The 26,995-nt window shown below is 40.0% G+C and overlaps 1 protein-coding gene across 5 annotated transcripts in view; it reads left to right on the top strand.

The window, feature by feature from the left end:
• Positions 1-26,995, top strand: part of piezo1 (piezo-type mechanosensitive ion channel component 1) — a 358,563-nt gene that overhangs the window by 74,253 nt on the left and 257,315 nt on the right. For 3 of the 5 annotated variants that reach the window (XM_041191993.1, XM_041191995.1, XM_041191991.1), the window contains exons 2-3: positions 12,598-12,679; positions 19,962-20,057. The exons of 1 other annotated variant lie outside the window; for it this stretch is intronic. In XM_041191993.1, coding sequence (XP_041047927.1) covers positions 12,598-12,679; positions 19,962-20,057 — 178 coding nt within the window. The remainder of the gene's footprint in view (positions 1-12,597; positions 12,680-19,961; positions 20,058-26,995) is intronic. One more of the 5 variants, XM_041191992.1, reaches the window with a different exon arrangement.

Raw genomic sequence — 26,995 nt, 5'->3', positions numbered from 1 at the left:
TTTGTTCTGCATCCTCCTTAACAGCATGCTAAGGTTAGAAAATCACTATGTAGGGAATTGTGGGCATGAATCCAGATCCTTAGTTTCCACAAACAACATTTTGGAGAGCCAAATCATCACAAATGTTGAAAATCTGAAGTGAAAACAGGAAAATGCTGAGGCTGCAGCACAAGTGTGTCGACTGCTGAAAAGACGGGTTAATGTTTCTGATAAAGACCTTTAGTCAGAACTGAGAATAAGTGACTGCGCCCCTTAAAAAAGTGAACCTAAACAAGGAAGAGAAGGGCAAAAATGTGCATGAATTAAGTAAGAGCTACTAACTTATTACAGTAAGATTCACAACCGTTTGTTGTGCAGCTCAGTGGATACAACACATTCATCTGTCTTTAGCTGTCTATCCCTATGTTTAAGAATGCATAGATTAACTATGGTGCCATGATTAACATTCTGTCTGGGATGAGTAAGATTGTCTTTATTGTGAATTCAAAACTCTGTGTTGCTTTCCACAGGTCTTAACTCTGTTGCAATAGTTTTACTTGTTTGTCCAGAAATCCATTGAGGCTAAGCCTCCACTATAACTGGGAATGTGTTATTTATAGCAAACAATCAGTGTCATGTGAAGTAACTCATAACAAGTATCTGGTAGCAATTCTCCAACTACAAAACATCAAAAGTTGTGGTGTGGTTTTTGGCAGCAATGAAATGGGGTGTTTAGAAACTGATGGCCAGTAACTGCAAACTTTTAGGAACTTGTAAATTTTCTTTATTCATTTGCAGATGTAGGCATGGTTGGCAAGGCCAGATTTATTGTCCGTCCCTAATTGCTCCTGAGAAGGTGGCGGTGAGCCATCTTGACAACTGGGTGCCTTAATTGCCAGGCCACTTAAGAGTCAATCACATTGGACCCGAAGTCCCATATAGGACAGACTGGGTAAAGATAACAGATTTCCTTCCCTAAAGGATGTTAGAGAACCTATTGTATTTTAACAACAAACCGGTAGTTTAATGATAACCATTTCTGAAACTGATTTTTTTTATTCCACATTGATTTAATTAACTGAATTTAAATAATTGAACTGCCAGACTGGGATTTGAATTCATCTCCAGATTGTTAGCCAAGGCCTCTGCATCATCAGTCATGTAACATAATTACTATGCTGCTGTTCCTGATATCTTGGTACAATTGATGCAAAGTGGTGATCCAATGAGGTGGCAATGGACACCTGTATTCTTTGAATCCTGGAACTCAAGAATGTCATTGTGAATAGCATTGTTAGAGTTTTGCATTTCATTATTATTATTTTTGTTGGGGAGAAATTAAATGTGCTTACTTGCTTAATGGAGTTTGCGCAACACTAGTTTAACTGTGGCCACAGAATTTAAGTTTCAGTGGGTTTTGCAGATTTAGAAAATGTATATATGTTCAAAGGAAAGAATCGGAAACTCTGTCTTTTGTCATTAATAAATGTAATAAATCTTCTTCAAACAAATGCAGAAATTCTTATTCATCTATTGATTGAGTGTGAGTTCAGTACCATTATTTCAGCATATTCATAAAGTTACCATTGAAACTAATGACAGTTGTGTTAACATTGTGTTTCTAATTTATTCAGTGCGCTTAAAGTTTAACTTAAGCAGTCCTTCGTCCATCCTTACAAGTTACTTTCTCAGATAAATTCACATTACAGTTACCCCTGCTCAAATAGCCACAGTCATAAGCAGCTTTCAAACAATTAGTTTTCACATATGTTGAACATGTTCTGAAATTGGGTTCCAATATTCCTGATGTTACTGGCAATAACTTGGATCCTTCTGTGCAAAACAGACTATTTAAGATTGAAAAGATTTTTTTCTCTGCAACAGACCCCGTTCAGAATATCCCTTTGGGGGAAACTGAGTTTTGGAACATTGCTGTTTTAGCCCTGATCTGTCAGTGATTCCAGTATTAAGCTTTTACTGGAATTGGACTAAACTGTAGGAAAATATGTGCAGCTTTTTAAAAAAAAACAAATTATGAAAAGCATCCTGCTAAATCTGTGGATTTTTTATTGCACAGATGTTCGCTCTGAACAAAGGCTTCCAATTCCTAATGGAGTTTTCAGTCTTTATACATTTTCTTACAATTTCTTTCCTAATTTTTAACCTATAAAATTTTATATTTCAAGGAGTTTTTGTTATCAATGGGAGATATAGTTGTACTGTACTGTACTTTTTCATCTTGGCTCTGTAGTTAATGTACTGATTTATACTGTCTGGTTGCTAATCTAACTCTGATGATCAGTTCTGTGCCACTCTGCCAAAACATTACAACAAAATTGGCTTAAATTACAAACTGCCCAGAAGGGCCTGAGAATGCCCCTTAACATTTTTTAAACTGAGCTGGATATAATCTCTGGAATAAATTCAGGTTGGAAAAGTGGCAGTAGTTTGTGCATTTGTTAGGGATGCACTAACTTGATCTCAAGATTCCTAATTGTTACCAGAAATGACTTGTATCCTTCTATACAAAATGCACTATCCTGAATTACATACTCTTGTTATATGCATTTGCAAGGGATTTAAAGCACAAATGAAAGTAATTAACAATCCCATGAATGATCATTTTCTAAATTAAAGCATCACTGTTGCACTAAAATTAGTTTGAAACATTTCCAGCAACATTTGACCTTAGATGAGAAGTTGAAATATATCAATCTAGGTTGACATTCCTCCTCACAAAATGAAATAATGTAACTTTTAAAAATAATTCCTGGGATATGGGCATTGCTGGCAGAGCCACTATTTTTGCCCATTCATAATTGCCCTTAAAGGGGGTGATGAGATTCCACCCTGAACCGCTAAAATCTGCATGTTGTATTGACCCAGCAATGATTGAGGAACAGTTTCAGGATGGTGTGTGTCTTGTGGGGGAACTTGTAGGTGATGGTGTTCCTTTGTGCCTGCTGCCATTGTCCTTAGTAGTAAGGAATTGTGGATTTGGGAGCCGCTTTTGAAGAAGCCTTGGTGACCTGCTGCAATCATCCTGTAGATGGTACAAACTATCATCATGTGTACTGGTGGTGGAGGAAGTGAATGTTTAAGGCGGTGGTTGGGGTGCCAATCAAGCAGGCTGCTTTGACCTGGATGGTGTCAACCTTCTTGAGTGTTGTTGGAGCTACACTCATCTAGGCAAGTGGAGAGTATTATGTCACACTCCTGCCTAGTGCCTTGTGGATGGTGGAAGAGTTTATGGTGTTGGAAGATGAATTACTTGCCACAGAATACCTAGAATTCTTGTTTTACTGTTGAAACCATAGGTATCCCAACAATAACCAGGGTAGAATATTCTATTGCGGGGAACCTAGGACAGATAATCAATCAAGCTGTGCTCAAGTGAGAGACTGAAACAATCCTGGACACTGTGCTTTGTTTGCCCTTAAAGTTGTGGTGTATATAGCATGCTCAGTTGTTAGAGGCATGACAGTCCAGTTGATGCTGCCTTCGCTTGGCAATTAAAGATTCATAGTTGCGAATGGGGTGGTGAATTGTAATTAAGAAGTGTTCCCAACCCTATCCACTATTGAATTAATTTCTTTTCAGATGAGGGGCAAAGTTTTGTAGAAATATTCTTCTGGAGCTGAAATCATTGGGATCAGCTTGATGATAGAGCAGACTGCAAGTGGTTTGTCAAGAATAGCATTAATGGCTTTTTCTCATTCTGTTCCACCTAGCTTATGAAGTTAACTGGAAACTTTCTGGTGCGTGCTCTCTACACAGGGAGTCCATGGTATGCCAATACATCTACCTGTAGCATAGTTTTCAAAATAAGGTGCACTTAGTCATGTTTATTGCCATTTTAGTTGAGAACTCCTGGCACCCTGTTCATTAACTTGTGCCCCTTTCAATTCAGAAGACCTTTGGGGTATGCATTTGGCTTCGGAGCTTGAGTAAAGTATTAAAATTGAGATACTTGGACAGTTTGTATAAATCAGTAAAATATGGACTTGAATTAAAAAGTGAGTGACTTGACTTGATTGTCTTATTTTGCAAGAAGAGAAAATAGATTTACTATTTTGAATGATTAAAGTGTGCTAGTTATTATACATTGCTTCTGACATTTATATAAATGGTTATTTTATGATGTGATTCAAAATTAATAGTTGGATTCAGTTCGTACATACAAAGAAAAAATATTTTGTTCCTCTGTGTCCATGTGCTATTTTGCTTTAAAAGTCTATTCAATTTGATTCCAAACTAAGCTAAATTTTAATATTAGTGAATGAATCTGAAATAACTTGAACCCAACTTGGTGTTCAAATCCTCCTTTTTAATTGTATTTATTGAGGTTGTATTTGTATCAGTTTTTCTGACTGATTAATGTGGGCAATAGAAGTATATGATTTTATTGGTAATGTGCCCCTCCTCAGTTTTCTTTAGTTTTTTTTTTCTTGAACTCACCAACTAATGTTGACTACATTTTCAGGGCACTAAGCCACTTGGCTTCCTTGCCCAAGCGACCAATCAAAACAGTTGTGCATCTGAGCTTGCTTGCTGTCAAAATCCACGAAGCAGGAAGTATCTCAGAAATAGTCTTAATTTGCCACCTTCCCTACTGAGCTAATTTAAAACTCCTGGGGAGAAAGTATATGGGGTACAGGTTTCTGACTAATATCACTTCTTTAAAGCAAAAGATGAAGAAAGCCAGGTTTGTGGCCTGAAGCCTGAAGAGTTGGATAGGATCACAATTTAACAGTGGTTAGTTTTTGTGGCCATAAAGAAACATATCTTAGCAGCAGAATAATACATTCTGTATGACATAGTATGATGTTCCTGTTTTTACAAAAGCGCATAATCAGGCCGAGTTTTCTTTCCTTTGTGCACAGGAGCAGAAAAAAGGGGACAGAAATCTATGACATTGATTTTCCATCTCATACAATGAAACGGACACAAGCAGGGAGAATCTATCTCATGAGATTTGAGTGCCCCTTCACTTTTCCTGCCGCTACACCTTGCACTCCCTACTGTGTGGGCACTTCAGAAGACATCTCATAACAGCTTTAGTGATTTAAAAAAAAACCTTCATCTGAGCAATTATCTACAAAAATAATTAACTAATGACCCTCATCCTCCTCATTATCCAAAAGATCAATGTGTATTTCCTTAATTTATGCATTAGCTGCAGTATTCAAATAATTAATCATTCTTTTTGCACAGAATATTATTTACCTTACTGCTTTTGACCTTGTTGAAAGCATCGTGTTGAAAGCTAGGTAATTCCTTCAAAATAATTACAGAGTGTAAAGACTTAAAATAAAATAATTTGTGATTTTTGGCCAAGTAATTAAGAATATAAGTAAAAAGACCACTGCCAAAAGTCAGGATAGCATTTTAAAAACCTATAATTAAGAAAATTTGGCAAAAATTCTTCTTCTTGTCATTACTTGCTGCATATACTCAGCACTATTCCCAGCCAAAACGGAGATAAATTCCCCCATAAAACATGACCAGAGACCACACTGTTGTTAAGTGACTTGGATTGATTTTACACACACGGGCCCAGATTTTCCTCCCCATGTCAGGAAACCAACCTTTAAAAATGTCCGCTTGCAGATCGGATTTTCGGTCGGAGGTGGGTGATCCCAGAATGAATGCGCAGGCTGCTGGGTGTGGAGGTGGGCTGGGCACAAGGCCTGCCTCTGTGACCCATCACTGTGTTTAAATAAATAAAAAATAATAAAACAAAAAACATCCCTCCACCCCTCAGCCCTCCCCACACTCTCCCTATAGCCCATCGATGCCAACTTATGGGAACCCATGGCTCCCATACCCCTTTACCAAATTATTGCCCCTCTACCCATCCCCCCATGGTCACATGCAACACCCTACCCCCATGCCAACCCACGTTCCCCCTGCCCACCCCCATGGTTCCCATAATCCCTATGCCAACTTAGTGCCAACTCATGACAACCCATTTTTCCCCATTTACCACCCTTTGCCCTTACCCTTCATGCCAACTCACCTGGTATCCTTCAACAGCTCCTGGATAGCTTTGACAGGCTGGACAACTCCTTAACAGTTCCTTGACAACTGGACAGCTCTTTAACCATTCCTTGACAGCTTGACAGTTACTGGATAGCTCTTTGACAGCTTCACGGTTTCAATGATTTTGTGCATAATAAGTGCATAATCATGTTCACTTTTAACAATCCAAAGAGTACCTTACATCCCCCAAAGGTGTCCCTGCACCCTATCCAATGGGTTACTTTACCACTCCAAAGGGGTATCCTGGTTATTCAAACACAACCACAACATTCAGACCTCCTCTTGCCTGCCCTATTCTGCATACTCTGCATTCCACACTCCTGTTTTTTACCAAAACCCCACTTCAGTGGAGGCAGCTGGTGATTTAACTCGTCAGCTGCCTCTGCAAATCACACATGTGCAAACCCTGGCCCGACTCCAGTTCCACCAATGTGAAAATGGGAAATGCCAAGTTCAGGGGTGGGACTTCTAAATTTCGGCCATTTCTGGGATTTTTTCCATGATGGAAAACCTCTGTGTCGTTGCGAAAATCCAGGTAGTAATTTGTACGCAACTATCCGCCACTCACCATATTCTGCTGGACAAATCACCTTGTTTTCATTGGGAAAATTTGTTGTAGAGTTCTGTTTGCTACAAATTACTGCAGTTACAGATATGCTAGATACTCTTTTCAAGTAGATCTTTAAGTAGGCTTTCTTTACCTTGCTGAGGAAATCAACTTTGTTTGCTTTTCTGTTTTCTTTGTTTGCTGCAAAGTACACTTGCTTTCTCTAACTCTTGCCCGCCTTCAACTTTCTGCTTGTCACAGTGGTCTTAATAGATATTCCGATTATTACTAACAGATCCTCCAAGATAATTTTATTTCTCGTGCAAATTGATAGTTGACGTTTTTCAAAGATTGCATTCTGCATCGGTCAATAAAACCAAAACTACAGTTTGCAGATTTAAAATTTGTGATTGTTTCAATAGTTCATCATCTCTCCTTTCCACTGTCTCAAAGTGCTGAAAGGTAACACTGATGAACCTGCACATTAGAAATAATAGTGTCAAGCTTCTGCTCCTGAATTTCTGTTCTCAGTGTATATGATATACTCTACAAACAATTTGTAAGCTTTAGCAAACCAAAATGATTAGATTATTGCTTTTTTGGAACGGCTTACCTCTGTTTTCTTTAATTAATTTTATAATGTTTTAATTTCCAAAAAGCGCAACTTCAGAAGTAGCAGCTACTGGAAATGTCACAATTGGAATATGATCTTGTCTTTTCCCCCAACCTTTTGTAAATCAGCCTATTTACACTGCACAAGAGGGAATGACTTTATTCCAATAATTCTTGCTCAGATCGCCCAGCGGACACGAGCAAGCCATTTTGATCAAAGCAGTGAGTCATGTGAATAGAGTGACTCATCACCAGCAGAAGGACTAGCTAGGGGAAGTAAAATGCTTGCTAGCTATTTGCAATTGTGCGTGTATGGCAGTGTATGATACCAGATGTGTGTCTCAAGATACTAACCAGTACCTGCACAGTTTATTTGATGCAGAGTGCAGACATAATGTCTGTCTCTTGAACAATCTGTGGGATTTTTATTGCTGGTTGCAGTTGAAAGTTTATCAGGCACTTAGCATTCCTAACAATTGGGCAATGTTGTGAACCACCCATATCTCTGGGCAGTGGTTAGCAACTCAGAATTTTAATCATTAAGCAGGCATTAAAATTATTATACTTGGAAATTCGATAACTTTTTTGTTTTCTTTATATATTTCATTTGTGAGATCCTGTGTTTTCTCAATTTGGACTAAATATAATGGTCCTGAATTTCATGGATATTTGCACTATTGTAATGGTGCGTCTACCTTCTTAGCTTTGTTTTCAAGCACCGAAGTTACAGGAAATTATACCGTAAGTGACTTGTACAATGATCCATACTACATCACAATATCCTAGAACTTCTGCACTGCTCCACCAAGACTCTTGCCAAGAGGAGCTCTGTCCACTAATCCACATGAGATGTATCCCAGGCTGCTGTGTGAGGTAAGGAAGGAGATTGCAGGGGGTCTGACACTAATTTTCAAATCCTTTCTAGCCACAGGAGAGGACTGGAGGGCAGTGAATGTGGTACTATTATTCAAGAAGGGTAATAGGGATAAACCAGGTAAGTACAGGCCAGTGAGTCCAACATCAGTGGTAGGGAAACTATTGGAAAAAGTACTGAGGGATAGGATTAATCTCCGCTTGGAGAGGTAGGGGTTAATCAGGGATAGTCAGCATGGCTTTGTCAAGGGGAGATTGTGTCTAACAAATCTGATTGAATTTTTTCAAGAAGTGACTAGTTGTGTCACTAGATGAGGGTAGATCAGTTGATGTAGTCAACATGGACTTCAGTAAGGCTTTTGACAAGGTCTCGCATGGGAGAATGGTCAAGAAAGTAAGAGCCCATGGGGTCCAAGGCAATTTGGCAAATTAGATCCAAAATTGGCTTAGTGGCAAGAGGCAGAGATTGATGGTCGAAGGTTGTTTTTGCGATTGGAAGCCTGTGACGAGTGGTGTACCACAGGGATCGGTGCTGGGACTCTTGCTGTTTATGGTGTACATTAATGATTTAGATGTGAATATAGGAAGTATGATCAGTAAGTTTGCAGGTGACATGAAAATTGGTGATGTTGTAGATTGTGAGGAGGAAAGCCTGAGATTATAGGATGAAGTAGATGGGCTGTTAAGATGGGGAGAGCAGTGGCAAATGGAATTTAATCCTAAGGTGTGAGGTGATGCATTTTGGGCAAGGGAACACACATTGAATGGTAGAACCCTAGGAAGTACAGAGGATTAGGGGGATCTTTGTGCACATGTCTATAGATCCCTGAAGGCAGCAGCACAGGTAGATAAGGTAGTTAAGAAGGCATATGGGATACTTGACTTTATTACCTGAGGCATAGAATATAAGAGCAGGTAGGTTATGTTGGAGCTGTATAAAATGCTAGTTGGGCCACAGCTGGAGTACTGTGTGCAGTTCTGGTTGTCACACTATAGGAAGGATGTGATTGCACTCGAGAGGGTGCAGAGGAGATTCACCAGGATGTTGCCTGGGCTGGAACGTTTCAGCTATGAAGAGAGACTGGATAGGCAAGGGTTGTTTCCCTTAGAGCAGAGAAAACTGAGGGGGTACCTGATAGAGGTATACAAAATTATGAGGGGCATAGACAGGGTAGATAGGAAGAAACTTTTCCTCTTAGTGGAGGTGTCAATAACCAGGGGGCATAGATATAAGGTAAGGGGCAGGCTGTTTAGAGGGGATTTGAGGAAAAATGTTTTCACCCTGAGGGTGGTTGGAATCTGGAACACACTACCTGAGGGAGTGGTAGAGGCAGGAACCCTCACAACATTTAAGAAGTATTTAGATGAGCACTTGAAATGCCATAGCATACAGGACTAAGTGAAAAGTGCTGGAAAATAGGATTAGAATAGATAGGTGCTTGATGGCTGGCATGGACATGATGGGCCAAAGGGCCTGTTTCTGTGCTGTATAACTCTATGACTCTATCACTCTAATCAAGCTGATGATAATTGCTAATTTCCTGGACTTATTGTAGTTACCTCATTGCAGTCATGTAGACTTAAAATTAATGGTGTGAGTAGATATGTTTAAATTCATAAATTCAAAATAATTGATTAAAATAAAATCTTTGCTCTGCTTGGACCTTTTTTGCTAGCATTACATGCCTGTGATACCTGTTGTAGGTCCAGAACACTATATCTACTTTATTTTTTAAAAATATTTTTATACTACAATTAGTTGTATCGACTGTAAAGATGTTGGAACCAAGAAGTGTGTTTAAGGGTATGGAGTACTTTCGGACTACTATAATTAACAAAAGTGACTTTTGCTTCCTATCTTGAACAGAACAAAATAAAAGTTCTAAATTTGACTTCAGATATGTATGGGAACTACATTGCAGCAGGTTCGTTGCTTGCTGTTTCTTTATTTGCAGCTAACAGTTAATATAAGTCCCCTAAAATGAGGTGGGATTGTAGAAATGTGTGTGTCTAACATGTGTGCAAATGAGTAAATGAATCTATATACCTTGATGCCCAGCAGGAACAGGGATTCAGGTCAATTGCCCCTTAATAGACTCTGCCTGATTGTATGAACCTATTAATTCATTGCAGAGTAAAATTGAGCAGAATACAAAATAGCGCCTGACCCAAACCTACTCTGCTCCTGTCAGGTAGGTAAGGATAAATTTGGAGTTTTTGTATCTAGATTGGGGCGTTGGGAATAGAATGTCTGTTGCCGCTGACAAATTGTACAGTTTTCAGATTGGCAATATACTTGGGATTTTAACTTCTCATTTATTTAATGAGATCTTTTATCCGTAATTTTCAATGCTTCATTATTTCTCTCAGTTTGGAAGCCCATTTGTAGTTACTGGTTTGACTAAAGTTGATCGGTGATTCACATGGACAGCATTCAAAAACTCAGACAATTTCCCCTTTTTCCTACTCATTTTATAACTGATAATGAATTGGGAACTGTTGTCGTTTTCCATTTTTCAATTGGATTAAATGAGCTATACCCCGAAATGCTGTACCTCATGAAGTGCTATTGTCCCTATGAACATTTTCAATGTTCAAGTGGCAACTTTTCTAAAAAGTTACTAGTTTTTTGGCTGAATCAGCAACTGATGCACCAAGTAATTAAAGGTTTCCCGGAGCAGCATGATTTCTTGAAATCTTGCCTTAATTGGAAATGGACAAAACATGTGGATGGAATTAATTTTAGTTGGAGAGTGGGAGAGAGGAAAGTGTGAACCAAACAAAGAAATGCCTGACTATTCACTCATATTTTCCATGAAAAGAAAAAAAAGTGCACTCTGGAAGCTGTGCCTCCTGATTCATTTTGTCATTTATGGCAACCTGTCTGCTGCAGCCAAAAGGGCAGAGGGGAATTTTCCATCTTCCTGGTCTATATGAAAGACCCTTTAATTCTTGGGTTTGTGTATGCTTTTCTGCCAGTTTTCCTATTAAAACACATTGATTTACCTGAATTATGTAGAAATATTGAAAGCCACGGAATGGCTGAAAACCACTAAAACTCTGGATAAGACGCATTTAAAAAATGTCTTCAAAATTTTGCGAGGGTTCTGCATTAATGTTCAGAATTCAGGTGTTCGTTCTAATTGGATCCTTCAGTTAGCTTGCCTGAAATTACTGTTTTCCGTGTGTGAAAAATCAGAAGTTTTTTTGTTGTGTAAAACTGTTCCTTTGGGATGCGCTAAAACATATTTTCCATATAACTAGCCATCTTAGTCAAGCACGCAGTGGTTGTTACATCAACTGCAAATTGAGAAATCCTCAGGTTTGGGGCATGAAATGTCAAAACTTGATCATTTACGGGGCAGAGGACTTTCAGCATGTCAGTTAAATAGATTATGCGCTGCTTCAATGATTCCGGCCTTGGAAGTTTGAGATTGGTGTTGCTTTTGCACATTTGGACATGACTGAAGAATGCCTGCTGTCCTTGACTCATGATGCCACATGAATGGAACTTTATGGTACAGCAGGAGATGGTCAACACATAAAGATACCACCCCATCCCCGCACTACCCCCCGCCACCCCACCGCCCCCGCGCCCAAGAATGTCTCTAATCAGTGGTCCGAATGCTTAGGGAAACTCAGAGGCAGCAATAATTCTACAGCTGTCTCTCTGCAAATCATTTTATCACTGGTAAGTTATGGAATAATTCAACAGAAGACATAGGCCCTGAATTTGCCCTAATCTACCACAGTAACTTCAGGAAGCACTCTTGACATGGGAATGGGACAACGCTCTTGGAAATTTAAGGCCACAGTTATGTTGCTTAGGCCCCTAAATTATACAATATAACTGAATAGTTTACATGGAAGTACTTGTAGTTTTATCTGATGACAGAAAACTATACTCTTCCATCTGCAGAAATGGGTATCAATAGGTAAGCGCAGATTACTTCTATAGAACTTGGACTGTCTAGTAAACATCTGTAGGTCATCCTCCTCCTTCCCTTCCAAAGGTCTCAGGAGGATTACAATTTGACCTATGTTATCTACAGGCATCTTTGTGATCTGTCACCTCATCAAAGTGGTTATTTTTCATGGTGTGAATCTAGATTGACTATTCAGCTGCCAAGACTTCACATCTAAGTCATATCTTTCCTTGCCCAATGTCCACAAGCCAGCAAGGGCCTCTGGTTAGCAATAAGAGGCTGCAGCCTAAGTACCTCCTATTCCCCTTACTGAGCTGGGATTCTGTAGTCAATTGCACCATCTCAGTAATGTTTTGGCTGAATCACTGAAAATCAGAAGTTGAACCTGAACAGCCTTGTCTCAGTACCACATCAGTATGGTGACTATTTAAAACTAAAGTAAATAATTATCATACATACTGAATAACATTTGATGGAACTGTATACCACAGTTGCAAACGCTGCTCATGAAACATATTGTTTTATCATAAGGAGCTTGGTACAAAGCACTTTGACCTATCAACAAATTATGCTATAGAAATGTGAGTTTGGGCTTGTCATTTTCTCTCAACATTCCAGATGTCACCTGAACTATCCAAGAAGAGTTATGTGAAGTACTACTTTGGGTCAGGGAAGAAAGATCAGTGGCTGAACAACTTGGGTACGTTTACCTGTATACTTGCAACTTGGTGAAGAGCAGCTTTTGTTGGAGCCACGACCCAGTTACCTGATTGTTCTCAGCTGAGGAATAAATCATGACATTGGATTGAAGCGACACCTAAACTATGGAAAACCTTACTTAAAAAAAACAACAGAAGTACTCTGTCTTTGGAACAACACTCATAAGAACATAAGAAATAGGAGCAGGAGTAGGCCATTCAGCCCCATCATTCAATAAGATCGTGGTTGATCTGCCCCAGGCCTCAACTCCTCTTTCATGCCAGCAACTCATAGCTCTCAACTCCCCGGTTTTTCAAAAATCTATCTATTCCCTCTTTAAATACTTGCAGTGACTTAGCCTCCACAAGTCTCCTGAGGTAGAGAATTCCAGACATTCACTACCCGCTGAGAGAATAAATAGCTTCGCATCTCAGTTTTAAATAAGTGTCCCCTTATTCTGTAACTATGTCCCCTAGTTTGAGATCCCCCCATTAGTGGAAATATCTTCTCAACATTTACCCTGTGAAACCCCCTCAGAATCTTGTATGTTTCAATAAGATCACCCCTCATTCTTCTAAATCACAATGAATAAAGGCCTAACCTGTTTAGCTGTTCTTGATAAGTCAACCCCTTCATCCCAGGAATCAGCCTAGTGAATCTCTTTTGAAATGCCTCCAATGTTAGTATATCCTTTCTGAAATATGGGGACCAAAATGCACACACAACTCCAGGTGTGGCCTCACCAACACCCTATACAGTTGTAATAAGATTTCCCTATTTTTAAACTCCAACGCCCTAGCAATACAGGTCAAAATTCCATTTGCCTTCTTAATCACTTGCTGCACCTGCATGCTAACTTTTTGTGTTTCATGCACAAGAACACCCAGATCCCACTGTGCTGCACTTCTTTGGAGTCTCTCTCCATTTAAATAATAGTCTGCCTTTTGATTTTTCCCACCAAAGTGCATGACCTCACACTTTCCTACATTAAACTCCATCTGCCAAGTTTTTGCCCACTCACTCAACCTGTCTATATCCCCTTGGAGATTCCTTATGTCCTCATCACAACATGCCCTCCCAACTATTTTTGTATCATCAGCAAATTTGGGTATATTACACTCTGCCTCCCCCTCCAAGTCATTAATATAGATAGTAAATAATTGAGGCCCGAGGATTAGTTACGCCTTTCCAACCTGAAAAAGAACCATTAATCCCGACTCTCCATCTTCCGTGTGTTATCCAATCCTCAATCCATGCTAATACATTACCCCTAATACCGTGAGCTCTTATCTTGTGCAATAACCTTTCATGTGGCACCTTGTCGAATGCCTTCTGGAAATCCAAATACACTACATCTACTGGTTCCCCTTTATCAACTCTGCTTGTTATATCCTCAAAGAACTCTTTGGCAAATTTGTCAAACATGATTTGTCTTTCACAAAACCATGTTGATTCTGTTTGATTGCATTAAGCTTTTCTAAATGTCCTGCTATTTCTTCCTTAATAATGGACTCTAGCATTTTCCCAATGACAGATGTTAGGCTGACTGACCTATAGTTTCCTGCTTTTTGTCCCATTCCCTCCTTGAACAGGGGTGTCACATTAGTGGTTTTCTGAAATGCTGGGACCCTTCCAGAATCCAATGAGTTCTGGAATATTTCGACCAATGCCTCCACTATCTTTGCAGCCACTTCCTTTAAAAACCTTGGATGCAGGCCATCAGGTCCTGGCGACTTGTCTGCATTTAGTCCCATTAGTTTGTCAAATACTTTGTCCCTCGTGATAGAGACTGTTATAAGATCTTTCCTCCCATTAGCTCCTTGCTTATCTGATATCTTCAGGATGTTTATGCACTGTGAAGACCAATGCAAAATATTGGTTTAAATTATCTGCCATTTTCCTGTTCCCCGTTATCAATTCTCCAGTCATATCCTCCAAGGGTCCCACGCTCACTTTAGCTACTCTTTTTATATGCCCGTAGAAGCTCTTGCTGTTTGTTTTTATATTTCTTGACAATTTACTTTCATAATCAATTTTTTCCCTCTTCATTAGGTTTTTAGTAATCTGCTGTTGGTTCCTAAAAAATTCCCAATCCTCTGGCCTACCACTAATTTTCGCTGCTTTGTATGCTTTAGTTTTTGGTTGGATACTCTCCTTGATCACCTTTGTTAACCATGGGTGGTTCATCCTTTTCATCAAGTCCTTCTTTTTGACCGGGATAAATTTTTGCTGAGCGTTATGAAATATCTGTTTAAATGTCTGCCACTGCTCATCCACTGACCTTCCCCATAGTCTATTTTCCCAGCCTGCTTTAGACAACTCTTTCTTCATACCTCTGTAATTGCCCTTATTTAAGTTGAGGTTTGAGATCCGAGTTGCTTGCCCTCAAACTGAATTTGAAATTCTACCATGTTGTGATCGTTACCTCCTAGAGGATCCTTAACCACTAGAATTCTTATTGATCCTACCTCATTACATATTACTAGATCTAAAATAGCCTGTTCCTGGGTAGGTTCTGCAATGTATTGCTCTAAGAAACAATCTCTGATGCACTCTACAAATTCGTCTTCCATGTTACCCCTGCCAATCTGATTTGTCCAGTCAATATGCAGATTAAGATCACCCATGACAATTGTAGGGCCCTTCTTACACACCTCCATTATTTCCCAATTTATACTTTGTCCTAGAGTGAGGCAACTCTTCGGGGGCCTATAGACGACCCCCACCCATGACTTCTTCCCCTTGTTATTCCTTATTTCCATCCAAACTGATTCCACATCACGATCTATTGCACCTATATCACTACTCACCACTGCACTGATACCTTCCTTTATTAACAAAACTATCCCCCCTCCTTTTCCGTTTTGCCTATTTTTCCAGAACATCGAATACCCTTGAATATTGTGTTCCCAGTCTTGGTTACCCTACAACCATTTCTCTGTAATAGCTATCAAGTCATATCCTTTTATTTCTATTTGTGCCATCAACACATCTATCTTGTTACAAATGTTGCATGTATTCAGATAAAGAGCCTTAAGCTTTGACTTTTTACCGCTATTACCCATTCTGGTTCTAATTTCTGCTGTATTCTTCTGCTTATATTTTCTGCCCCTTCCTGTCGCGCATTGATTATCGTTTACCTCTTCACTACCCTGCACCTCTGCTCTCTCGATTGTTTTTGATTTTCTAAACTCTCCTTCTGAACCCTCCCCCCCACTAATTAGTTTGAAGCCCTACCTACAATCCTAATTATACGAATCGCCAGGACACTGGTCCCAGCATGGTTCAAATGAAGCACATCTCAACGGAACAGCTCCCTTCTTCCCCAGTCCTGGTGCCAGTGCCCCATGAATCAGAATCCATTTCTCCTACGCCAATCTTTGACCCATGCATTTGCCTCTCTAATCTTATTTACCATACGGCAATTTGCATGTGGCTCAGGTAATAATCTTAATATTATTACCTTTGTGGTTCTGCTTTTTAATTTAGCTCTGAGCTGCTCGTGGTCCCTCATCAGAACCTCTTTCCTAGTCCTATCTAGGTCTTTGGTACCTATGTGGACCATGACAACTGGATCCTTCCCCTCCCACTCAAAGTTCCTTTCCAGCCCAGAAGAGATGTCCTTAACCTTGGCACCAAGTAGGCGACACAGCCTTCGGGACTCTGTCTTTGCTGCAGAAAACAGTATCTATTTCCCTAACTATGCTATCCCCTATTACTACTACATTTCTCTTTTCTCCTCCCATTTCAATGGCACTCTGTACCACGGTGCTGTGGTCAATTTCACGCATCCTCCCTGCAGTCTGTGCCCTTGTCCACACTGGGAGCACAAATCTTGTACCTATTGGACAAAGGCACTGGCTGACGCTCCTCCAAAGCTAAATTCTGGATCCCTGTGCCTGCGTCACTCACAGTCACATCCTCCTGCCCCAGACCACAGACCAAATTTGATGTAATTAGTCTAAGGGGTGTGACTGCCTCCTGAAACACAGTGTCCGGGTAACTCTCCCACTCCCTGATGCAGTGCTTGCGGCTTGGACTCCAGCTCATCAATTCTGAGCCGAAGCTCCTCGAGCAGCCAACACTTGCTGCAGATGTGGTCACCATGGATCGCACCGGCGCTCACCAGCTCCCACATCCTACAGCTGCAACATATCGCCTACCCAGCAATCTCTATTTTATTTATTAATTAATTTGGATGCTAAATATTTTAAAAGTGAATTTCTTAACTGTACCCTTCAGCTGTAATAACGTCTCCTGATTTAAACCACTTGGCCAATCAAAAGAGACAGGGAAGAGATACCCACCAATCACCTACCTGTTTTCCTGTGACAGGTAGAAACAGGTTGAAGGAGCTCTCTGCTACTGTTTTTTATTTTTTGCCGCCGCTTCCCTTCTCACGCAGATCCACTCTCCGTAATCTCAGATTAGTTTCTGAATGCATCAGGTATGATGTGGTTATGAGGTCATGCGTTGTTAATGCAGATTGTTGTTACGATGCCCACGGAGACTGATAACGTTTAAAAAGAAACTCAAACTTCCAATTAATAGCTGAAAAGGATGATGATGTAACAAGATTTAACATTTTAAGATTTTTTACTGTAACAAATGACAAGAACACTTTTGTGTAGGAAACTGATATTTTAAACTACAGAAAGGCACATTTGGCTTTTATACTTTTCATACATCACACTCCATGGAATTACAGCCCTTGTAGCAAAGGGCTCACAGTGCTCCCAGTTTCCAATGGGTTTACGTTCCCCCAAGTAGTAACTTGGAGTAACTGCCTCCAGGCACTTTTTTTAGTTTTTGGCAAGATTCCTAAATCCACCACCAGCTGTAAAGCCTATTCCATTGATTCTTTGCCCCTGACAACACCAGGATGAATCTCCCAGAATCCTTAGATGGCTGTGTCTGTTCAACTAGAGACATTGCCCCTCCTGTGTCCGGCTGTGGTAGTTGGTAAAGCCAAGCAGCCTCTTCTGTATGCTGACCACACAAAAACTGCTGCTTGTGACATTCATTGATTTGGAGGGAAGTCTCTAACCTGATCTCAAAAATGGCTTCCTCTGCCCTTTTCCACATGGCAACATGCAATGCATTAACTTTGTAGCCAGGTAGAAATGCTGATTAGTTTTCATGACCCAACTCTCTTTCATTTTAGGAATAAATGGACAGTTTAGAGCATGACTGTTTACAACCCGATACCTTCTGAGACTTTGGGAGACTCAGAGCCTACTCATTGTAAACTCTGAGACTGCAGCCTGCTGCCATTGTCTCCAAGAATAAATACCTTGCACCTTCTTCCTGGTACAAGAACCTAAGCCTTCCTTTGAACTCTAACACTGCCTGTTGGATGTGTTACATTGTTTCATTACTGTTTTTGTTTTGTTATCTCAGGTTTTTGGCAGTAAAGTGCTGATAAAATAATGTTCTTCGGTGCCCTAGTTAACCCTGAGATGACCTTCTGGCTTCCTATTCACTCCATCATAAGATCACTTAAATCCACTTCAGCAACATCATCCGCCTTCACCCCTGTCTCAGCTAATCTGCTGCTAAACCTTCATTCATACCTTTGTTACTTTTAGACTCGACTATTCCAACATATTTTTGACTGGTCTCTGACATTCTACTTGAGGTCACCCAATGCTTTGCTGCCTGTGCCTTAACTTGCAGCACTCCAGTTCCCCAAGTCCCATTCCCCTATTGCCCTTGTGCTTGCTGACTTACATTGGCTCGCAGTTAAACAATGCCTTGATTTTAAAATTCCCATCCTTGTTTTCAAATCCCTCCAGTGCCTCGCTCCTCCCCATCTCTGTAATCTCCTCCAGCCTCACAACTCTCTGAGATAACTGCACTCCTCTAATTCTGGCCTCTTATGCATCCCCAATTTTAATTGGCCTATGCCGCAAGCTCTGGAATATCCTCCAAAATCTTGTTTTCCTCCTTTAAGACACTCCTTAAAACCTACCTCTTTGATCGAGCTTTTGGTCATCTGGCCCAATATCTCTTTATGTGTCTCGGTGTCATACTGAGTTTTATAATGCTCCTGTGAAGTGCCTTAGGATGCTTCACTGTGTTAAATGCACTATATCAGCGTAAGTTCTTGGTGTCAGATTTTGTTAAAGTTTCTGTGAAGCTCCTTGGAACATTTTGCAATGTTTTCGACACTGTATAAATACAATTTGTTATCGGTTTGCAAACTAATTCAGTTTAAAAGTTTTTGTGTTTTGAATTTCCTCTGCAACTTGCACCAATCAAAGTATTTTTGCATCATGTAAAATATTTTTGGTATTTCTGGTGGCCTTAACAAAGAATTAAAAAGGTTAAGTTTTGTGTACAAGGTTTTAAAAGAAGATTTGTATTGTTCTTTTACATTAATACGGCACCATAGTGATTGTGTTACGGGGCTAATAATCCAGATGCCTGGACAAATAATCCAGAAAGCGTGAATTCAAATCCCATTGTGGCTGCTTGAGAATTTTACTTCGATTTTGGGGTAAAAAAAACTCCCCAAAAATCTGGTATCAGCAAGCAACATTTGTCTGATTCGTCCTGATTCTAAGGTTAGGTTATGTGCAATTACTTTTCCCATTTCCTTTCATAAATAAATCAGAAAAAAATCTAGTACAACCAAGAGTAACTTATCTTCCACATCCCTCATAGAGGCTACTACTTTTGAACTCCACCGGGGCAATAATGCTACGCTGAAGTCCTCAAAGAAGCTAATTTACTGTTCTCGAAAAATGCAGGTGACAGTTCAGCTTTAACAAAATTGTGATGTTCAGCAACATGACATAATTAACATTTATATCTTGTTGCTCCATCACTCTTTTGTACTAGGAAGGAGCTGTTTCCTGTTTGATCATTACTGAGGTTAATTTGTGTTTGAAATTATTAAATGACATCAAAGCCTATGAAAGGCTTGATGCAAACCAAATAATGAAGGAAATGAAGCAAGACAACTGTACCTCTGAGTCTTTTATATTAATTGCTTACCAGAGGAGCCAAAATTGTTGATCTCAGTAAATGTTTATTTGTGAAAACTCTGTGGGCCAGAGAAGGAGGGAGCAGAGCTGCTTGGCAATACCATGAAATGGAACTGCTGCCTTCAGTGTCTGTAAACTTTCAACATTATGACTACTGTAATTCAGGGCCAATAATTTAACATGGTAATGAACCATAATTTATTTGCAAAGCCTATTCGATTGGGTGACATGCAGAACTGACAAGTTAAACTATTTGCCTAAGATCTAAAATCTGTATTAATTTTCCCTTCACAGCTTGCCTCTTTCGCTACAATGCCTTGTCTCTGATCTACCTATTGTATTTGTTGCTGCTTCCACTGTTCTTTGGACCCAATGAACACACTGTGCGAGGTAAGCTGTAATAGTTCTTTCTTTAATTATATGTTAACATTAATAAGAACTTGAGGATCAGGTAAGTGATTTATTCAATTGGAGTTTAAATGCTTATACTCTAAAGACTGGACTATTCCTGAGAAGAGCAAAGTTGAGTTTTCAAATAATGGGGCGGGGTGGGGGGGTGGGGAGGTGGAGTGTGTGGAGCCAAATTTGTTATTTTCAGAAAATGGGTATGGGGATGGTAAAGTGGGATTAACCACATTGCTTTTGATTCAGGCAGCACACCAACTTTGTGCTGCCTGCTAATTAAAATGGTTGCAATGTACAGTCAGCACCAAGCACATTGTTGAGTGGCTGAAAACCACAGCAGGGGGCCAAAATTGGGAGATGATAGCAGCAGATAAAGTTAGACTGCAATAATTAAAGCCAGCCTGCACCTTTTAGAGGGAAGGTGTGTTGTGGCTGAAAGTCATTCTACACTTTTTTCAGACATGTGAAGACAGAAAAATGACACAGCACAGAGAAAGCTGGCTCCAAGGTTTTTTGAAGCTGCACTAGAGGCCTTGGTTAAGAAGGTGCAGAGCACAAGAGCTGTGCTCTAGCCACAGGCTAGGAGGCCCTCCAAACACGTGCTCAGAAGGCAGTGGGAACAGGTTGGCAGGGTAGTCAATGCTGGAAGTCAAGCCCCAAGGATCTAGTACAATGCTGCAAGAATTTCAATGACCTCACATGAGTGGCAAGGTGAATGAATGCATCTCCAAATTCCATATCCTACCAACTTCACCAGTAGCCTCAGACACTGTACAAAACACCACAGCCCCATCACTCACCTACCAGTAAACTCTGTCACGAGTCATGCCTGACATTCATAGCCTCACACACTTAGCACTGCTGCAAGTCTCACATCCACATCTCACAGCTTATACACACTGCCAGCTAGGTAGTTATGACAGCATTTGGCACATCACTCTCTATCTCTCTCTCTCCTGAAGGACAAGGTGACATGCAAATGGAGGCAGCAGGTGGTAACCAGTGGGGGACAGGCACAGCTGCATGTCTTGGAGAGGAGATGATGCTCGCCATCATTGGAGTAGCTATTATTGAGGCCATGGTCAGCAGCAAGGATGAAATGATGGAAAATGCAAGGATCCTCATATCTATAATCTTTCTTCTCACATTGCACTTGCCCAAATCCCACAGCCTCTTCTGATTTAGAATCATCAGATGGTGTAAACATGCATCTTTTACCCCCATCCACCCCCCACTTGTCACCACAATCTTTCAGATACACTAAAGACTGAAACTTGGCCAGGCAATGGTGATAGCGCAAGAAGACAGTGATAATGAAGAAGCTCTGATAGTAGATCTTTAACTCACAGCCACCAACTCAACTGCATGTAATTTAAAGGATAGCTCAGAAGGATAGCCCTGCACATGGTGATTCACTGGGCATGTGCGCAGGTGCCAGCTCCCAGGAGGGCAAGGTTGCACATGTATTCTGCTGCAAGGGACACAAATGAGCACTTTGGCAACAGAACAATCTTCAGGAATATGCACAATGAAATGGTTGGTGTATTGGCAGGCCTACCAGAAAGTCCAAATTTGTTGTCAAGGAGCTTGGAGGAACCTGCATCAAACTTGGTCAGGGTTTTGCGCAGAGCTTCCATGATCTCCCTTGTGCAGCAGTGGATGAAACACTGGGAGATGTTGCAACTATTGCCAGCTCCAGCCTGGAAGGAAACAGCTCATAGCCGCTGTCATGTTCACAGTCCCTAGAAACATGGTCTTTACACTGCTCTGAGGCTGCAGTTGAGATTGCAGTGGAAGGCAGATTTCAATAAGGAACTTCTTACTGAAGCACGGATGTTTCGCACATTGTTCCTCGCTGAGATTCAGGTAGGAGAATTGCTCCCTGAACACTCTAGGCAGACTTGGCCTCCTCCTGAGAGCATTTCTGCCCCTCGGAGGAGGAGCATATCTTGCTCTGTGTCTGTTGATTCGAGGGGAATGCCTACTACTGCACCCATACCTGGGAGCACCTGGTATATGCAGAAGCCTTGAAGTCAAGACCAAGTCCTTCAGAATCTCCTTGTAGACTTTAGCAACTTTAAAGAGCTCTGGAAAGCACCAAACACATGGACAATCATAGTAATAGCAATCAATCAACAATCAGCCTGAAAGTCATTGATAATCCCTTTATCTGGTGTTGGCAGTGGCCTCCTTCATGCTGTTGAACACATATGCTCAGTCATGTGTGATTGAGAGAGTGTTAGCTGGAATGTTGAGCTCTAAAGTGGCAATATGGTGTCAAATCAGCAATACACGCTGAATCATGTCATAGTCTGCCTATTTCACACTATACATGCATCAACACCCTCACCAATACAGTGTCCAATGTGACTTGCACCGCATATCTGAATTTTGCACTGTCAGAGTTTCTGTTAAGTACATTTGATTATGTTTATTAGTCATTTGATGGCAAAATGAATGCCAGAAACATTAAAACTACATTATAAATGAAAAAACAATTTTCTTTTTGCTCAATCTGTTACTTGTGCTGTTTAAGTGGGGTTCAGATTGCTTGTACTTTGGACAGTATTTTGATTCTGGTATCAAAGATTTGAACTAGTTTGAATTGATTCGCAGTAGAATAAATGTGCCTAGTAATAACAGATGACAGGTTTGTGGAATTAATGAAGTCTCCAATGAACAATAGTCTGCCAAAGTTTTCTTCTAATTTGAGTTTAATTAACTGGCGTGCACAATAAAGCAAACTACTACCTTCGTTTTATTTTTAAAGGATACTTTTAAGTTGGACATAATATTGAAATGGTTGTAAAAGGTGTAGACAGAAGTGAAACAAAAATATTGGAAAAACTCAGCAGGTCTGACAGCATCTGTGGAGAGAAAGACAGAGTTAGCATTTCGAGTCTGTATGACTCCTCTAAGATTGTACGGTCATATCGACTTGAAATGTTAACCATGTCTTTCTTTCCACAGATGCTGTCAGACCTGCGATTTTCCAGCATTTTTTGTTTTTGTGTCAGATTTCCAGCATCCGCAGCATTTTGCCTTTATCTAGACAGATGTTAATATGTAAATATTAAAGTCATCAATTTTTTCAAAATAAATATTTATTTGAATCACTCTTAACCCACTGACACAATGTAGATATGTTGAAAGAACATGAATGAGTTGAGATTAATGCGTGTAGTGCAGTATCTCCTTGAGGTTGTGATTTATATTGAATATTGCTGGGCTGTTGTATATTTGAAAATCCTTTGGTTTATTAAGTCATTAAGATGTATGTTATCATTTCAGTTATAATTAATATATCCATTAACTGTTGTAGACTTGATTTATGTAGTAGTGAATCTCGCTGGATAATTACCAATGCTTAATGACATGTCAAAGTTTTTGGATTAGAGCCAACTTAAAAATGATTGTAACAAAAAACAGAAAATTTTGGAAAAACTCTACAAAACTCATCTGACGCCTTAACAAGTTGCTGAGTTTTTCCAGCATTTTCTGTTTTTGTTTCAGATTTCCAGCATCTACAGTATTTTGCGTTTAAAAAAGATTGTTGTGGATGAATTCCTTTTATCTAGTTTGCACAATGAAAATTCTGACAAAGCATCAAAGAGTTGCTGAAGCTTGTGTCGGTTTATGGTTGTTAAAATGGTAAACTTTGTGGTAATGCTGAAGTGCCAGATGCAATATCTGTTTGTGAGTTATCCTGTCACATTCCAGCACTGCCACAGCAACAGGACCTGACTTTCTCATCTTAGTGCTGTCAAATCACGCACTTTCTCAGCTTTGACACTCAGTTTTAGCATTAAGCACTTTCAGACCTGATGTAGGACATCTGTATTCACATGGTTAGGCATTCCAGAAAAAGGTCTTATTGACATTCTCTGTTGAGCTGTACTCCCACGTTCTTCCTCCCCAGGTGTACCTGTATGAATTTTCACATTTCTGAATTCGGACTTCTTTTAGTGTGATTAAGACCTTTGTGGTATCACTTTCATCGACACTCTGTTACCGCGTCAAAAGCCTCAATCAAGTTAGTTAAACATGATTTGGCTTTAACAAATCAACGTGAGCTTCCTTTAATTAATACAGATTTGTTTAAGGGATTGTAAATTGGGACTGTTCTGATTTGTTGTTTCGAATAGCTTTTCCACCACCAAGGTTAAACTGACAGGTATGTTTTCCGTAGGCTTATCTTAACTCTTTTTTTGAACTAAGGTATAACATTTGCCCTCTGGCGCCACTCCCTATCTCAGGAAGAACGAGAGATTATAGTCAGTATCAGCAATTTCCATCCCTCCCAGTATCCTTGGATGCATCCATCTGGACCTGATGACCAATATACTTTAATTACAGCCAGCTTTTTCTTTATCGATTCTTGCCATTCCAATTGTATAATACCTCCTTTTACACTCTAACTTAGGCAGTATCTTCTTCCTTAGTAAAGGCAGATACAGAGTACTCATTTATTGCCTCAGTCATCCCCTGTGCCTCAATGTCTAAGTTTCCTCTTTGGACCATAATTGACCCTGCCTTTCTATTATCTATATGTTTATAGAAGATTTCTGCATTCTCGGCCTAAATTTTCCGGTCCCACCCCCTGCAGGAATTGCCACAGTTGGGGTGAAAATTTGACGACCAGCAAAAGGTCCATTGATTTCGGGTGGGAATTTCATGTCCTGCAATGGGGTGGGGTGGTGGTGGTGGTGGTGGTGGTGGTGGTGGTGGGGGGGGGGGGGGGGAGGACCCGGAAGTTCCTGCCTCCCTGTATGTTAGTTGCTTGGCTATTCTTACATTCTCTCACTGCCCCTCTTATTCCCTTATCACTTCCCATCTGAACTCTTCTTTATTCAGCCTGGTGCAGAAATACAGAAAAGCTAGAAGAAATCTTGCTAAAATATAGCAAATATTTCTATAGTTTACATTAGAAGGTATGATTTCCCCAGGAGAGTTTTTGTGCTATCAGACATACAGTGAGTTTGGAAAGATATTCATTAAATGAACAGTGTTATGATCACTGGACTTGATAAGATGGTTATATTTTTAATTGTCTCCTTTAATTCAATGGACTGGTGGGGGGGGGGGGGATATGAAATCTGCCAGAGAAAGGCCCATGTGTCCTGGTTGCCATGAAAAACTGTGAAAACAGTATTAATCCCATTTCATAGGGGATTCTGATGAATGAGCAGGAGAGACCCACAGAGTTGGTGAGGTGGCACCAGTAGTGTTGGGAAGTCTCTGGGCTTGGCAGGGATTGTCTAGCTGTGAAAATGGAGGAGAGAAAATGGAAACATTAGCTGACTGTTAGCATGCAACAAAGACTGTCAAGTTGATCAGATTTTAAAACCAGCAACTGTTGACAGGCAGTTGTTGTAGGAGAATGCAGGAGGGTAGTTTCTTTAAATCAAGCCAGATGGTCCCATCAGTATTTTTGCATGGATGACACATACACTGGCTTGAATTAAATCATTTCAATCAGAACTGTTGCTCTGCCTGTTCCACTTTCTGCAAAATAAAATAACAGCGTGATTTGCAGCTGGCCTTATCTTACCAGATGTTTTTCCAGTATTCCTTCAAATTGTTTGGAAGGGGCCCGGGTGAAAGAACATAAATATCTGGATCAGATCACAAGAGATTGCTATCAGATTAAGCTGCTTGATAACTATATACTGGATTGTATGAATCTGCTCTGGCACATAAAGCACATGGCACATGAAGGTTCATTTGTGGAAACGACTGCAATCACTGAACCCAAGAAAGTACACAAGGGAAGATTTGAATTTGTGACATGAAGCAAGAATTTAAACTCCCCATATTTGGGAGTTATTAGAACAGCCTGGGAAAATCCCATTTCCTGTTCAGTTCTTCACTGCTGTGGACAAGTTTATGTATCCAAGAATCCATATCAAAACAGCACTGAGTTCTGAAGTGCATTTTTTAAAATTATTTTTAATTTTGGATGAAACTTGTAACAGCAAAGTACCATTGTGTTCTGAAACTTTTCAGTTATATATGATTATAAATAATACTATGAAGCTAATAAATGTTTTGCATGACACTTTATCCTATGCCCTTGCCCTTTAAAATTGCAAAAATGTCAATGTTAAAGTTAACCAATAATTTTTTTTACACTGTTGTAAAATAGTGTTTTGGTTTCAAATATTTTCAATTTTGTTGTATTTATTTAAAATAAAGTAGAAATTTACTTTTATTATGTTATGATATGGCAGGTGGTATTTGCCAGGCTGACCAAAACCCCAAGAGAAACTTGGCCACACTATTACAACGATTTTGCAATTTGTATTTATTATGAGAAGGCTTGTGCAGACATCAGAAGTAATGAGTCTACTACACCTTTAGTGATGTTAAAGATTAAATCAAAACATCTATAAACAGAAGAAGAAAAACCTTAAACACACACAAGGTTGCAGTTATAACAGTTCCGAAAATTTCTACTTAACCAGACTCTCAAATACACACTAAGATAAAAGCAAAATACTGCAGATGCTGGAAATCTAGAACAAAAACAAAAATACCTGGAAAAACTCAGCAGGTCTGACAGTCGTCAACACCCCTTTGTTCTTTATCTATGACATCTTTGGCAGTCTCTTCTTGGCCTCCACCTATCACTGGCCACTTATCGAGCTCTCCTGTCCCACCCCCACCTTATATTTCATCTCATTTCTATATGTTTTAGTTCTGATGAAGGGTCATACAGACTCGTAACGTCAACTGTTTTCCTCTCCGCAGATGCTATCAGACCTGCAGAGTTTTTCCAGGTATTTTTGTTTTTGTTCTCAGATACACACCCCCTTTAAGGCAACAGTCCAAATAGATTCCAAATTTACAAAGTCATCCAGCAATATTACCGCAAGCACCCACTGGACAATGGAGTTCCAAAGGTGTTTAACACAACTTTGGTT

The sequence above is a fragment of the Carcharodon carcharias genome, chromosome 7 (genome assembly GCF_017639515.1).
Source record: "Carcharodon carcharias isolate sCarCar2 chromosome 7, sCarCar2.pri, whole genome shotgun sequence".
NCBI lineage: Eukaryota > Metazoa > Chordata > Chondrichthyes > Lamniformes > Lamnidae > Carcharodon > Carcharodon carcharias.
Note: the sequence above shows the minus strand (reverse complement) of the source record. Positions and strands in the feature narration are given on the sequence as shown.